We start from the raw sequence: 15612 nt of genomic DNA, 5'->3' as shown, positions 1-15612 counted from the left end.
CTTTAACTCTCTACTTTGTCCTTCAATGCCTCCACCCACTACCTCCATCACTGCCCAAGAGATCGCCAATCACTTAAAAAATAAGATTGATACAATTTGTGATTAGATCTTCACTGTACAGACATCTCCCCCCACTTATCACTACATGTCTACAGGTATGATCGTTACCTTCTCTCATTCAACACCTCTACTATAGAGGAGGTTTCTAAAAATTTTTAAGATGCCTACTTAACCACTTGTCCCCTGGACCCTGTTCCCTCACAAATACCCTCACTGCACCTTCAGCATCAATTACAATCTCACTTCCTCCTCTCCTCTTCTTTTCTCCATTGGGGACCCCCAAGGTTCTGTTCTTGGACCTCCCTTATTTTCCATCTACACCTCCACCTTGGGTCAGTTGATAACCTCTTATGGCTTCCAATACCATTTCTATGCTGATGACACCCAAATCTACCACTCTACCCCACAGCTCACTCCATCAGTCTCCACACACATCACTTATCTACTAACAGATATATCAGCCTGGATGCCGCACCACTTCCTCAAACTTAATCTATCCAAAACCGACCTCATAAAATTTTCTCCCCCACATGGCCCTTCCCCTGACTTCTCTGTCAAGATTGAAAGCACAGCTATCAACCAATCCCAACATGCCAAGAACAGTGGAAAGAAACTGTGTATTACATAGTTGTTACTTAGGTTGAAAAAAGAAATAAGTCCGCTTGTTCAACCAATAAAAAAAAATAAAAAAATAGAAAGCCTCCATATACATAATCTTATGTTGTTAGGATTTACGTGGTCCAAGATGTCATAAACTTTCACTTCAACGTTCTCAAAAGATTCCTAATAAGGCCCAGTTGTAAACGGCCCTGTTCTAAACAGTCTAGTGAGGTCTGACATATTTGTTAGTCTGGTCTTTGACAAAAAATTGAACTTTCATACCGCTCAAGCTTTCAATTCTAATTAATTTTATATAACTCCCATGGTAATAGGGTGTTTTTTTCTCTCCTTAAGTGTAAATAATGAACATTAGGGGACAAGATTTATATATGTGTTTTTTTTAAATATATATATTGGATGTCATATACTGTAACATATTTTCTTGTTGTGTTTTGTGAATCAGTTGTACAAGATGTTTAAACCTATTCTCCAGTGCACATCCTGAGGAAGCGACTGTAGATTGTGAAACGTCAATATTTTAAAAGCAGTATAATGCTATAATATCTGGGACTAATTTGATGTATGAGGTCTAAATAAGTATTTGTTTTAGAGAACTGTTTGTGTTTTTTACATGTATTTAGAATAATAATAAAAATCATTTTTATAGATTGCATGTCTGTTAGAGATTAGTCTTACACTCTTGGATCCTCGATTGGGTATTTTTTGGATACATAAAACCATATTGGGATGGGACCTCAGGAGGTTTTCTAGTAGGTTGTGTATATTACAGTTAAATTCACCATAACTGGTTTCTAGAAGGATGAGAGTATAAAGTGGTTACACTAATGTATAAGAAAATATTTATCTGTTAGACACCGACACCTAATTTACATTGCCCTGAAAGCTAATAAGATACTGTAATTTAGCCATCGTAAGAAGAACATACCTCAGAAATATATATTTGGTGTTCAATTAATTGTAATTATAAGGCCTCATCTTGAATATGCAGTTCAATTTTGGGCACCAATTTACAAAAAGAACATTGGAGAACTGGAGAAAGTGCAGAGAAGGGCAACCAGACTGATAAGAGGCATGGAGGAGCTCAGCTATGAGGAAAGATTAGAGTAACTGAAATTATTCTCTCTTGAGAAGAGGAGATTAAGGGGGGATATGAACAACATGTATAATACATCAGTGGTTCATATAGTGAACTTGGTGTAGAGTTATTTACCCTGAGGTCATCACAGAGGACAAGCGGGTGCTCTTTACGTCTGGAGGAAATTTAATTTACAAACGCAGAAAAGTTTCTTCACAGTGAGAGCTGTGAAAATGTGGAATAGACTCCCTCAAGAGCTGGTTCTGGCCAACTCAGGGGATTGCTTTAAAAAAGGCCTGGATTCTTTCTTGGATACACAGAATATAACTGGATAATAACATTTATAGGAAAAGTTGATCCAGCGAATATCCGATTGCCTCTCGGGGGATCAGGAAGGAATTTTGTTTCCCTGCAGGAGCAAATTGGATCATGCTTTGCTGGGTTTTTTTTGCCTTCCTCTGGATCAACTGTGGGTTTATATTTTAATGGTTGAACTTGATGGACTTTTGTCTTTTTTCAACCAGACTAACTACTGTATGTAACTTCATTCTGTTATATAATATGCTGCTTGTCACATTGTGAAACTTTGTCAAACAGAAACGTAGATATATTCACGATAGTTGGAATTAAGGGTATGTCTGCTGAACATAATAGAATGCTCTCCAGCACACCCCTCACACTCTTGGATTGTGTACAGTTAACTCACACCACTAGACCCCACTAGAGGGTCAATAAAAAGTTCCTGCATTGGGCAGCTGGAACTCTTTTCTAACATGCTAAGGATACTGAAAGTCACATTAAGAGGGCAAGTGACTCTTGCTCATCAGATTGAATATACTCTGCAAATGATCCAAATTCTGCAGTAAAACGAAGACCAGGCAGAACTGCATTGCAGAATTGCAGGTAACAAGCAACAAACACACCCCAAAATATATCTCATATGAGGAGGCTGTTTTGTAAGAGAACAAAGAATGAAGAAACAGCAGAATACAGTAGGTGGGTTTACAGCCCTGGCTTCTGACATTTCTTTAACCGAACAGAGTCGCTTTAAAAAAAGTATGTTATACAAATATGTTTTTATAGAAAACAGTCATGGTATTTGATGTAACATTTTATGTAAAATATAATAATTATTGGTCAGAGCATTCATAGTTAGAATTGTGGAATAGTGATGACTTGGAATAGATGGCAATAGATAAGCACTCTTTCTGGCAGAAGCAGGAAAACAGCTGTTCCCAGGTCTATCCTCTGGCATTCCCACTGATAATGTGTTTAAAAATGCAAAGGGAAAAAATTGCAGACTCCACATGAGCGGCATTTTCATGAATTGCAGCACTAAAATAAAATGAATCATGTCATGTTGCTGTTACCTTCACAGGGTGCTGTCACACTCCACTTCTTATCTCCTTGACAACGACTGTTTGCCATCTCCTGTCCATTGGCCATTTTGAATCCCGGATAACAGTGAACTGTCATATGATCATCAAAGTTTTTGGTATTCTGATTCAGAGTTGTATTAGCATTCTCGATGGTCACAGGCCAAGGGCAGCTGTTGCGGGCTTTAACAGAAACATTAACAGTTATACTGCCTTATTGTTTTTAAAGAACTATACTCCTTATAAAACTCCCCTGCCCAACTTAATTAAATTGTAAAGTATAGCAGATACTCCCCTGCCCAACTTAATTAAATTGCAAAGTATAGCAGATACTCTCCTGCCCAATTAACGTGAATTGTAAAGTGTAGCAGATACTCCCCTGCCTAACCAACGTGAATTGTAAAGTGTAGCAGATACTCCCCTGCCTAACCAACGTGAATTGTAAAGTGTAGCAGATACTCCCCTGCCCAGCCAACGTGAATTGTAAAGTGTAGCAGATACTCCCCTGCCCAACCAATGTAAATTGTAAAGTATAGCAGATACTCCCTTGCCCAACCAATGTAAATTGTAAAGTGTAGCAGATACTCCCCTGCCCAACCAATGTAAATTGTAAAGTATAGCAGATACTCGCATAAAAGTGGCCACCCGCCCAAGTCTATAACTGGCTTATGAAGCAAGGACACATAAACAGGCATCACATAATGAAAAAAAGGGGCTTACGTATGTATTTGCAAATGTGTGCTAACTAAACCCCTGTTATAAACGCATACTGTTAGACAGGTTAATTTGGTTGTTAGCAAGCTGGCTGGCAAGTTGTCCAAGAACATTGTTCTCTCCCCCTTTTTTTCACTATGTGATGCCTGTTTATGTGTCCTTGCTTCATAAGCCAGTTATAGACTTGGGCGGGTGGCCACTTTTATGCATGTTTGAGTTTTTGGTACGTGGGTGCACTAGGGCCCTGGTTGCCATTGTGCTACATGCTGGGGTCCAGTGCACTCCTTTGCCTTTAAGAGGGGTGGCTCCCTCAGGTCCACCTGCCCTTGATCTATCCATTAAATGCATGTGCCTCTACTATGGGGACTCATAAATTTTAGAGTTAGGACCACAGATGATCAGGGTGCCGTGTCGTGGCTCTGTGGCTTACGTATGTATTTGCAAATGTGTGCTAACTAAACCCCTGTTATAAACGCATACTGTTAGACAGGTTAATTTGGTTGTTAGCAAGCTGGCTGGCAAGTTGTCCAAGAACATTGTTCTCTCCCCCTTTTTTTCACTATAGCAGATACTCCCCTGCCCAACCAATGTAAATTGTAAAGTATAGCAGATACTCCCCTGCCCAACCAATGTAAATTGTAAAGTATAGCAGATACTCCCCTGCCCAACCAATGTAAATTGTAAAGTGTAGCAGATACTCCCCTGCCCAACCAACGTGAATTGTAAAGTGTAGCAGATACTCCCCTGCCCAACTTACTTAAATTGTAAGGTATAGCAGATACTCCCCTGCCCAACTTACTTAAATTGTAAAGTATAGCAGATACTCCCCTGCCCAACCAACATGAATTGTAAAGTGTAGCAGATACTCCCCTGCCCAACCAATGTAAATTGTAAAGTATAGCAGATACTCCCCTGCCCAACTTACTTAAATTGTAAAGTATAGCAGATACTCCCCTGACCAACCACCGTAAATTGTAAAGTGTAGCAGATACTCCCCTGCCCAACCAATGTAAATTGTAAAGTATAGCAGATACTCCCCTGACCAACCACCGTAAATTGTAAAGTGTAGCAGATACTCCCCTGCCCAACCAATGTAAATTGTAAAGTATAGCAGATACTCCCTTGCCCAACCAACGTAAATTGTAAAGTGTAGCAGATGCTCCCCTGCCCAACCAACGTAAATTGTAAAGTATAGCAGATGCTCCCCTGCCCAACCAACGTAAATTGTAAAGTATAGCAGATGCTCCCCTGCCCAACCAGCGTAAATTGTAAAGTATAGCAGAAGGCATTAAATATTCTTATAACATATGCAAAGTGCAGTAATCAGAAGCAACCAATTAAGAATTAACCTCTTAAACAGAATGCAATTAAATTCATTTTGATTGGTTGCTATGGGGTTCAACAACTTTCAATCAATCAATCTCAACACCTTTTGACTATCTATAAATGATGTTAAATGACCTAAAGCGTTCGTGGTGGGTCAATCTATTCAGTTGTTTTTGCAAATAAAAGATGGGTAAAAGTGTCTAATATTGCCTGAAATCAGTGGCGTCACTAGGGTTGGTGTCATCTGGTGCAGTAAAACATGCTGTCACGCCCCCCCAATATTTTTTTCCCCATACAACACTGCATATAATGGCAATAATATGAATGGGCTGCCAAATTGCACTGCAGTGGGACCCATAATGCATTCCTGTGCAATTCTGGTTGGTCCTTAAGTTATTTCCGTTCTCCAACAAACATTTCTTTCTCAGACTTGGAGTACTTTTGTACTCTGGTCGTGGAACGTCACTGTTTCCTATATGGGGGGATTTGAATGGTGTTCTGCACTTTATTATATATAACAAAGAGTGTTGCTTTTTACAGTTGCTGTCTGGACATCCCCAGTGCACATTAATTTGTTGGCATACTAAACATTATATTGGAACTAAAGTTCCACTGTAAGAAACAGCAAGTAGACATGTTTTTACTGAAAAAGAAACATGCACTGTCTGGGGGACAGTAAATACAGGCAGCTGAGCTGTGGTTTTACCACCCCCATGGCTGCCAACCTAAACTGTAATAGCTGGACAGAGCTGTGCACGTGCTGCAGCTGGGACACTTCACTTTGCAGCTGTGGCATTTTTAACTCAGTGTGCAGAGTTTGTGGTACCACCTGTCAAACTCATTGAGCTTTCTTGGGCCACACCACAACCATGAGCTGAAGCTCGGCTCACAGTTCCTAAACAGGAAAATTGCCATTTGGCAATTAAAAAAACAGAACAAAAACCACAAGAGGTGTTCAGGAAGCAGCAGTACCACCTCCTGAACATCTGTCAGTCACTGCTATACAACCCTTTGAAAAGTGATCCACCAAGATTCAACTTTCAGAGGGATTAAGCAGTACAGCAGATCTGGAAGAGCACTAAAAGAAAAAAAAAATCTCAATTACATTGACATTCCTTACTGCTGCCTATGCCATGTGTGTCCCCATCGGTTGAGAGAGCCTTAAGTTCCCTCTGACCTCACAGAAGTGGAGCAGTTTCCCTTGTTAAAACTTGCACCTTCCCAATGGCACCGGTGACATCACGGGCGACATGGAACCAGTAGGTTCTGCTCACCTTCACCAGCGGGTCCTGAAGACCTCTAACAGTGTGCCCCACCCACCTCCAGTGTGCCCCACCCACCTCCAGTGTGTCCCGCTTACCTTCACCAGTGGGTCCCGGCTATCTGCAGATCTTCATTTTCCCCTCTCTGGGAAGCAGATATTTGTGGTGCCATCCTGCCCAATCACTTCCACCCACATCAGACAGCTGCTGGAGGAAAGAATCCGCTCCTCCAGAAGCTGTTTCGGTCACTGCTATGTGATTCTCTAGCTCAATGATAGGGGCAGGGGCAGACTGACCATTTGGAAACTTGGGCACTGCCCGAGGGCCTGGGGTCAGTAGGGGGCCCCATGAGATGCCCCTGGTACCTTTTTCATAGGCTTTTTTGAGTTTAGGCAAGGACACAGGGGCCCCTTGATCCCCTATTGCCTGGGCGTTATTCCTGTCATTCAGACACTGACAAGCTGAAGCTCCCAGTGCCCCCTATCCACAGGATGCAACAGTGTCCTGGCCCTGGTGGCACCCCTCTGGCAGGTGTTCCCCAAGTGTGGTCCGCTCTCCCCACAAGCCCATAGTGATGCCACTGCCTGAAATGTGGCATGTGTGTGGCCTTTACTACCCTGTACTCTGTACTGTATGCTAATATATATTAGAGTGTTAGCCATCGATTAAAGCAGAAAGTTTGAGTTCAATTGATACCCTTTATTGGCCAGCTTTAGGTGGATTGAACTGTTTCCCAAGGTAGTTGAAACATACAAGACCTGCAGCGCCACTCCAGACCTTCCCCGCATCCTGGCTCACTATTGGAAGTAATAGATGAATGAGAGCCACAGTCCAGTCCTCCAGTTTTCCAAAATCATGGTGCCTCTCTATCCAAAGCTACAGTACCCAAGTTTATCACATATAACCATAGGCTTTCAGTTGCATTCTTCATCCAGCACTTGACGAAGGCTGCACAATTCAGCTGAAAGCTTGTAGATATATGCAACAAAGCTGCTTCTAAACACCCCAGACACATCAAGCCCAACTTTGAAATTGTGCGTCTTACAGTGAAGTTGCACAATTTCGAAGTTGGGGGACATGCCAATTTCAAGTGCAATTTGTAAGACATTTGGGGGTTTATTTACTAAAGCTGGAGAGTCCAAAATCAGACTCCCTTCTGCATAGAAACCAATCAGCTTCCAGGTTTCATTGCCAAAGCTTCATTGAACAAGCTGAGGTTAGAAGCTGATTGGTTTCTATGCAGAAGGGAGTCTGATTTTGGGCTCTCCAGCTTTAGTAAATAAACCCCTTGATGTCTAAGCAAATCGCACGGAAAGTAGTGCATGTACTACTTTAGAAATCAACCAGGTCAGAATCGCACCGAATTGACAGCTGTAATTGCGGACAATGGGGTGCGACTTGGCATATGATTTGCAAGTCGCATGGCATGCAAATTGCATGCTAAGTCGCACCCAGTGCGGCCAGGGTTTTAATGTGCTTTGCCCTGTCTTATTAAATAGCTGTACCAGAAGGATGGAGGTAAAATGCAAATACATTGAATGTTATCTGTGAATTCTGTGCTGTGCACCTTTAATAAGTCGGATGTGAATGATGATATGAGAGGAGGCAGCACCATCTGGTCACCTTCCCTTTGGTGATAAAAGTCATCTAACAGACAGAGCATCTGGATTACCACAATGCCCTTCTCTGTAACATGTGTGCCACGGAGCCAAACCAATGTTTCTCTCTGATAAACATACCACTGCACTGTAATTTTACAGCGCATTTCCCATGGCGCATTAAATACTTTTTTTCAGTCACTTGATATTTTATTCATGCATTTCTAGATGATGTGATGTGATATTTCATATTCTGCAGCTTGGCTGTATTAGTATAATTATGATGTATGGACATTAGACAGTAGGGTGAGCAGTTCTCAGTAATGAACTGGCTTAAGTGACCCAGCCATTGCCTGATCTGAGGAAAGATTATAACAATGTAAATGGAAGTAATATGGAATGTTATTTTGCCATGCTGAAATAATGTAGAATGAAGTCAAGGGTCAGTACGTTTGTTATTGTGATGTGATCTGCAGATATTATCCAAAGGATTTTTCTTGAAAAAAAAAATTCTCTTTAGCTATCAAAAGGGAATATATAGTCAATGTAAGGGTTATTAGACATAATGCTTAGGTTAAAGTTCATATTAGTAAATACTCTTAAAAACATGGGTTAATATTTTGAAAATCTCATTTGTACTTGTTTTAACATTTATAAGGGAATGACTATATTTTCTAATTGTAGCACCCTCTACAAGAAAATTTATTGGCTCACTCAGTAGCTGACGTAGGCATGTCTGAGTAAGGGTCAAGTCCAGGTTAGGCTCAGCAAGTTGAATCTCTATCTCCTCCCCTTGGTTCTGGAGGTCCATGAAGGCTTTCAGAAGCTAGTGGGCAGAGACCTGGATTTGCATATTCATGGGAGGCTGACCAATCCCAGGTAGGAGATCCTGGAAGTGTGGGAAGACCAGCCCACAAATATGGAAAAGACAGCAGGGGAGTCAGGTGGAAGCCGGACTACTGAAGGTACTGCTGTGTAGCCTGGGAGGGGACCCCAGAGAAGGGGGAGTTCTGCCTCCAGGCTGGAGGCTGGAGGAAGGAAAGAAAGGAAGCTGACTGAGGGAGCTCTACTGCTTTACAGTCCATCAGGGAAGGGCAGCCTGCAAGTGGGGAAAGAAACTGGCTCAGTCAGAGGCCTTAATACAGTTTACCCAAGGCTACAGGATACAAGAATAGCATAAGTACCTCTACACCCTTGGGGCCTACAGGAGTGAGGGCTGCTAGGTGCAACACTTCTCCCTGGGGCAGTGCTGCATGCCTGTCTTGGAATCTCTTGCTCCTTACTCTTCAAGGGCAGCCAGGTAGATGGGCATTTTCTAGCTGGGGTATGGAGAGATTTCACTTAGGGGGTTCAGATGCTCCTCACCAAGTTTGTGCTATTGATTTATCAAGAGACTGTGCAACTCCAGCTGGAGTAAAAAGTCCAGGTTCTTACTTTTTTTGTACAGAATTAAAAAGTTTGTCCTCAGAGTTATTACTGCAAGTCAAGTTGCGCATCCCATTTACCCCTAAACCCTATCCTGTTTCTCTCCAAATAAAATAACAAAAACAAGCTCATGGACTGGTTAATGACTCTGAGTGGAAGTTGGAAAATGCGTGTTGCTTGGCTGGGCAGGGTGAAGGGGAAACAATACTCAGAAGCTCCTTTGGGGGTGAGCGGTACATAATCATCATGGGTAAAATGCTTTGTATGAGCTTGAAATAGATCTGTTCTCGGTCCATTCCTTTGCAGATTTGCATTTATGTTTGCCAATACTGTGCAAACAGTTTGTGCCATTGTGACCTTTGACAGTGCCCTCTTTACAGAATAAATGACTGTGATGAACCCACCAATGCCACAACTGGCTACTGCAGGTTACCTATTTATATAACAGAACCTTGCAAATGCACCCACCGTCTGATTACATGCAAGAACTCCAGTGGGGGTTTCTGTGCATATTGTAGCTGCGAGAGGCAATCCCATTGAAAGCAATAGGAGGCTGATGATTCCTGCAGCTAATTGTGCCCATTTGCATGTAATGTTTCATGCAATGATCACATGAGGTTAATCGGTCCTGGATGCAGACTACCTGTATTCAGGGCTGATCACTCACATGTGATAGCTGTATGAGAAACTACATGTGAGAATGCGAGATTAGCTACAGGAGCCAGCATCTTCCTACTGGTTTCAATGGAGCTGCCTCTTATTGTGGGAACCCTCATTCTTGCAGGTAATCGGACTGAGGGTGCTTTTGCAAGTGTGAATGCACCCTTAAAGCTGGCCATACAAGTTCCAATTTTCTGTCATTTTCAACCATTTTGATCAAGCTGAAATCAAAATCCGGATGAAAATTTGTGGAGATGGGATCAAAATTGCCTAACACAACCCATGGCAAAAATTTAATAACCTTTAAGCAATTTGTTGTTTTCTTTCAGCTGTCAATTTGTAGCTCAGCTTGATAGATCAAATGAAGGTGGTCAATCAACATCAGATCGAATTAAGGTGATCAATCAAAATCATGAGTAGTAGCTTGCTTGGTTTCATGCCAACAATTTTGATCATAAGTTTAGTTCTTGGTCTTTCAGAAAAGTTTGCTGCAGATGTCTCCAAACTCCTGACACTAGTTTAGCTGAAGCACTTAGCCTAGGCCAGACACAAGACCAGCTGAAGAGTTTGGGTCAAATGTTTCAGCTAATCTTGTATCAGGAGAATTGAGAAATCTACCCCAGGAGACCTGGACAGTAGTGCATTCCTAGGAGGTGTTAAGATTCTATCCAAATTCAATAAAATAGAATATTTAAATTAGAGTGGAGATAACTATGACTGTATCATTGAAATTAATATCATTCCCAGCATACATAGGTAATTGTTCAGCTTCATCTTCTTTATTCTGATAACAAAGTTTTAATACTAAAAATTAAACTAATAATTTGTAAGAGATTCCAAAAACCATTTAGCACGGACTTACGTTTGATACAGCTCATTCCGCATCCTCCATCACACAAACATTTTGGTCTATTCTTAGTGCACTCTTGATCTTGTATACAAGATTTCTGGCATGTCTGGCCAATAGGATTTTGCTTTCTTTTGGGGCAGACATTTGAAACTCCTGAAAATGATTTAAAGACAAAGGTGTCATATATTGCTTTGCAAGTACAACAAATAAAAAAAATCCTTGCATTTATTTAAATGCCTTGTATGCAGTTCACTCAGGTCTAATTGACTGGTCAGCCCAGAGAGTCGAAGAAGCATTGAGTAGTGCAGTAACAACTGATAACAACCAGCAGAGATTATCTGTTAAAGGATATGTAAACCATCAGCTTGTACAACTACCCATTCAGTTGAATAAAGAAATGAAAGGCAAAACTTTTGTGTATAGATATATAAAAACATTATATACAGCTTTTTCCCTCCTCCTTTTTTTTTTTTTTTTTTCATAAGCGACCAAATACCCTCTGTTCTCACCTGCATAAGGAGCAGGGGAGGGGGAACCGCAGAATACTGATCTTCCCAGTGAATGTCTGTGCGGGGGGGGGTGTCAGGACAAGTCTGATCATTGGAGGAGAGCACACTGAGTTCCCAGAACATCTAGAGAACTGACCATGCTGTGCTCTCATGCCTCATGTGGTCAGTTTTTAATAGGAAAGCAGGAGGGACTGGCAGGAACACCAGAGATTTCACACAAAGGAAGCAATATAAAGGGAACTTGATACTTTTTCATACAAGTACATGGTACAGCAGATCAGGAATATGAAATGTTGGGTTTACATACTCTTTAATAGACTGCATTAGAGTAAAGTTATATCTGGCCTGGGCATCTTTGGATCCTGGAGGAGATGACATCATTAAAGGGGCTATATTTTGTGTACATTATTTTCTGTATTTTTTAGATATGCTCAGGATACAAACCAAAGTTATCAGTTAGATAATTATGAAATATTAAATATTATTTCATATGTACAGCTGCAGCCAGCAGGTGGAGCACTCAAAGCATACTTTCCAACTTCCGCTAAGTCATGTACTACTATGCTGTGGATAGCCTCTGTAATTAGATTGTCTGCTATTTACTTCTATCTGAAACACACAAACAGCTGTCTGCTAGCCCATATGCAGCTGTTTGTCACAGTTAGTTGGAAAGTTAAATGGTAGTGCTGAGTTTTCCCATTCCAAACCCAAGCAAGCATGTATCTTGGAAGGGCCTGTATTTAATGTTTTTTTTCTAAAATAAGTAAGTGGTCATACACCATTGAGGCAGTACACTTTCTACAGATGGAGAGCTGTGCCTATTGCTCTGAACAAGCTTCCATCTGAAAAGATTTGATGATACAGGCACTTATAGCAAGTACCATTGTGAGCATAAGATAAAGATTTTAATTTAAAAAAAATAGAATTTTTCATGATGCCAGTGGACTGTGTTTTTTTAGTATTTCACTTTTACACACCATGTACAACAATCCTCTTTTAGATTCAGACAGACACATATGTTTGGTGCAAAGTACAGTCAGATTTATGGCTACTGATGTCAGATTATTGAAACAGTTGTAATTAATTGAATTTAAGACAACTTGCTGAAGTGCAAACAGAGCATCAGAATGGGAGAGAAAGAGGATTTAAGTGACTTTCAATGAAGCATGGCTGTTGGTGCCAGACAGGCTGGTATTTCAAAAACTGCTGATCTACTAAGATTTTCAAATATATCTAGGGGGTACAGAGAATGGTCCAAAAAAGAGAAAATATCCAATGAGCGGAAGTTGTATGGACAAAAATGCCTTGTTGGTGTCAGAGGACAATGGGCAGACTGGTTCGAGATGATAGGCAACAGTAACTCATGTGAATATAGAGCAAAATCTCTGAGGAATGTTTCCAACACCTTGTTGAATCTATGTCACAAACAATTACGGCAGTTCTGAAGGCAAAAGGGGGTCCAACTAGGTACTAGTAAGGTGTACCTAATAAAGTGGCTGGTGAGTGTATATATACACGATATATATATACAGTATATATATATATACACACAGTTGTGTTTAAAATAATAGCAGTGTGTTGAAAAAAGTGAATAAAGCTCAAAATCCTTCTAATAGCTTTTATTTCCATACACACAAATGCATTGGGAACACTACACATTCTATTCCAAATCAAAACATGAAGAAATATATATCAAATTTGTGTTGTTCCTCTAAAAAAAATTGAAGAAAAGTGAATATTAGACTGTTCAAAAAAATAGCAGTGTTTGTATTCTTCTTTACAAACTCAAACATTCACTATATAAACTGAAAAATGTTTTGGAGATTTTGCTTTCCTTTGAATCACCTAATGAATATTTAGTTGTATAAGCACTGTTTCTGAGAACTGCTGTACATCTGTGTTGCATGGAGACAACCAACTTCTGGCACCTGTGAACAGGTATTCCAGCCCAGGATGATTGGACTGCATTCCACAGTTCTTCTCTATTTCTTGGTTTTGCCTCAGAAACTGCATTTTGATGTCACCCCACAAGTTTTCTATTGGATTAAGATCCAGGGATTGGGCTGGCCACTTCATAACGTCAATCTTGTTGGTCTGGAACCAAGATGTTGCACGTTTACTGGTGTGTTTGGGGTCTTTGTTTTGTTGGAACACCCATTTCAAGGGCATTTCCTCTTCAGCATAAGGCAGCATGACCTCTTCAAGTATTCTGATGTATTCAAACTGATCCATGATCCCTGGTATGCGATAAATAGGCCCAACACCGTAGTATGAGAAACATCCCCATATCATGATGCTTGCGCAACCATGCTTTACTGTCTTCACAGTGTACTGTGGCTTGAATTCAGTGTTTGGGGGTCGTCTGATAAACTGTCTCCGCCCACTAGACCCAAAAAGAACAATCTTACTTTCATCAGTCCACAAAATGTTGCACCATTTCTCTTTAGGCCAGTCAATGTGCTCTTTGGCAAATTGTAACCTCTTCAGCACGTCTTTTTTTCAACAGTGGGACTTTGCGGGGATTTCTTGCAGATAGCTTGGCTTTAGACCTTCTTTGATCTTCCTGGAGCTGATTGTTGGTCCTTGCCATTTTGGCTATTCTTCTGTCCATTCGAATGGTAGTTTTTCACTTTCTTCCACGTCTTTCAGGTTTTGGTTGCCATTTTAAAGCATTTGCGATCATTTTAGCTGAGCAGCCTATCATTTTCTGCACTTCTTTATATGTTTTCCCCTCTCCAATCAACTTTTTAATCAAGGTACCCTGTTCTTCTGAACAATGTCTGCAACGAGCCATTTTCCTCAGAATTTCAGAGAGAAATGCACTGTAACCAGCATGTACAACATTTGCTGAATTCTTTCCTTAACCATTAGCCGCCCGGCCAATGGCCGTTTGGCGGCTTCAAATGTGTCTCTGCACTCCGGGTGCACGCCATTTGGCGTGCTCCCGCACATGCGCAGTTTGCGCTAATGCAGAGCGGCGCAGCAGTGCGATCTGTCACCGGCCGTGCACCTCGGACACGGCCGATGACAGATCCGAGTACCGGCTCCTGTTGCTGGTACCATGTGACCTGCTGTGACCAATCACAGCAGGTCACATGACAGTTGTATACAATGGATGGCTTCATTAATGATGCCATCCATTGTATACTAGTGCCGAGCTGTGAATGGTCACAGCTAATCACATGCACATGTCATGTGATTAGCTGTGACCAAATCACAGCTAAGCACAAAAAAAAAGAAAAAAAAAGCTGAATGAATCGATTTCATTCAGGTAAATGCTTGCTTATAGCAAAGTAATTCTTTGCTATAGGCAAATTGTGTAAAAAAAAAAAAAAAAAATACTGATCACTTCCCCAAAGTAGTACAATGTTACTATGGTAACATTGTACTACTTTGGTCATAGTAAAATATGAAAAAAAATCTTAAAAAAAATTAAAAAAAATGTAATAAAAAAATTAAATATAATAAAAAAAAATATATATATATATATGTATTTTTTTCATACTGTCACCAGTCAGTGTCCCTGTTCACCGCCATGCCAGTTATATGATGACGCTGTACTGCACTGGTGACAGTATGTAAAAAAAAAATAGTGAAAATAATTTTTTTAATTTTTTCATTTTCCGAAAAATTATGACAAAACAAATACAACTTCAAAAAACTCGCCATGCCTCTTATGAAGTAGGTTGGACTGTCTACTCTGCAAAAAGGGGTCATTTGGGGGATATCTGTACTGTTCTGACATTCTTAGACCTCAAGAAATTAGATTGGCTGTCAGTACTTCAGGACTGATCAATATTTAGATATATCCCATAGTTTGTGAACTCTAAAACTTTCCTACAAACTAAAAAATACATCCTAATTTGGGTTATTTTCACCAAAGACATGTAGTAGAATACATCTCAGCCTAAATTTATGAAGAACAATTATTTATTTGTAAACTTTTATAACAGAAACAAAGAAAAATGTGGTTTTTTTTTCAAAATTTTTGGTCTTTTTTTGTTAATTTAGCAAAAAATAAAAACCCCAGCGGTGATTAAATACCACCAAAAGAAAGCTCTAGTTGTGTGAAGAAAATGATAAAATTTTAGTTTGGGTACAGTGTTGTATGACTGCGCAATTGTCATTCAAAGTGT

General features: G+C 40.4%; 1 protein-coding gene across 1 annotated transcript in view; it reads right to left on the bottom strand.

Moving 5' to 3' along the window:
• The window catches only part of LOC149451141 (beta-2-glycoprotein 1-like), a 77347-nt gene that overhangs the window by 32468 nt on the left and 29267 nt on the right, over positions 1-15612 (bottom strand). The window contains exons 2-3 of the mRNA XM_089690978.1: positions 10980-11120; positions 3127-3315 (exon numbers count right to left, since the gene is read on the bottom strand). Coding sequence (XP_089547104.1) covers positions 3127-3315; positions 10980-11120 — 330 coding nt within the window. The remainder of the gene's footprint in view (positions 1-3126; positions 3316-10979; positions 11121-15612) is intronic.

The sequence above is a fragment of the Staurois parvus genome, unplaced genomic scaffold (genome assembly GCF_062004578.1).
Source record: "Staurois parvus isolate SC_StPar_1 unplaced genomic scaffold, SC_StPar_1.0 ptg000548l, whole genome shotgun sequence".
Lineage (NCBI taxonomy): Eukaryota > Metazoa > Chordata > Amphibia > Anura > Ranidae > Staurois > Staurois parvus.
This window is presented reverse-complemented; position numbering and strand designations above follow the sequence as displayed.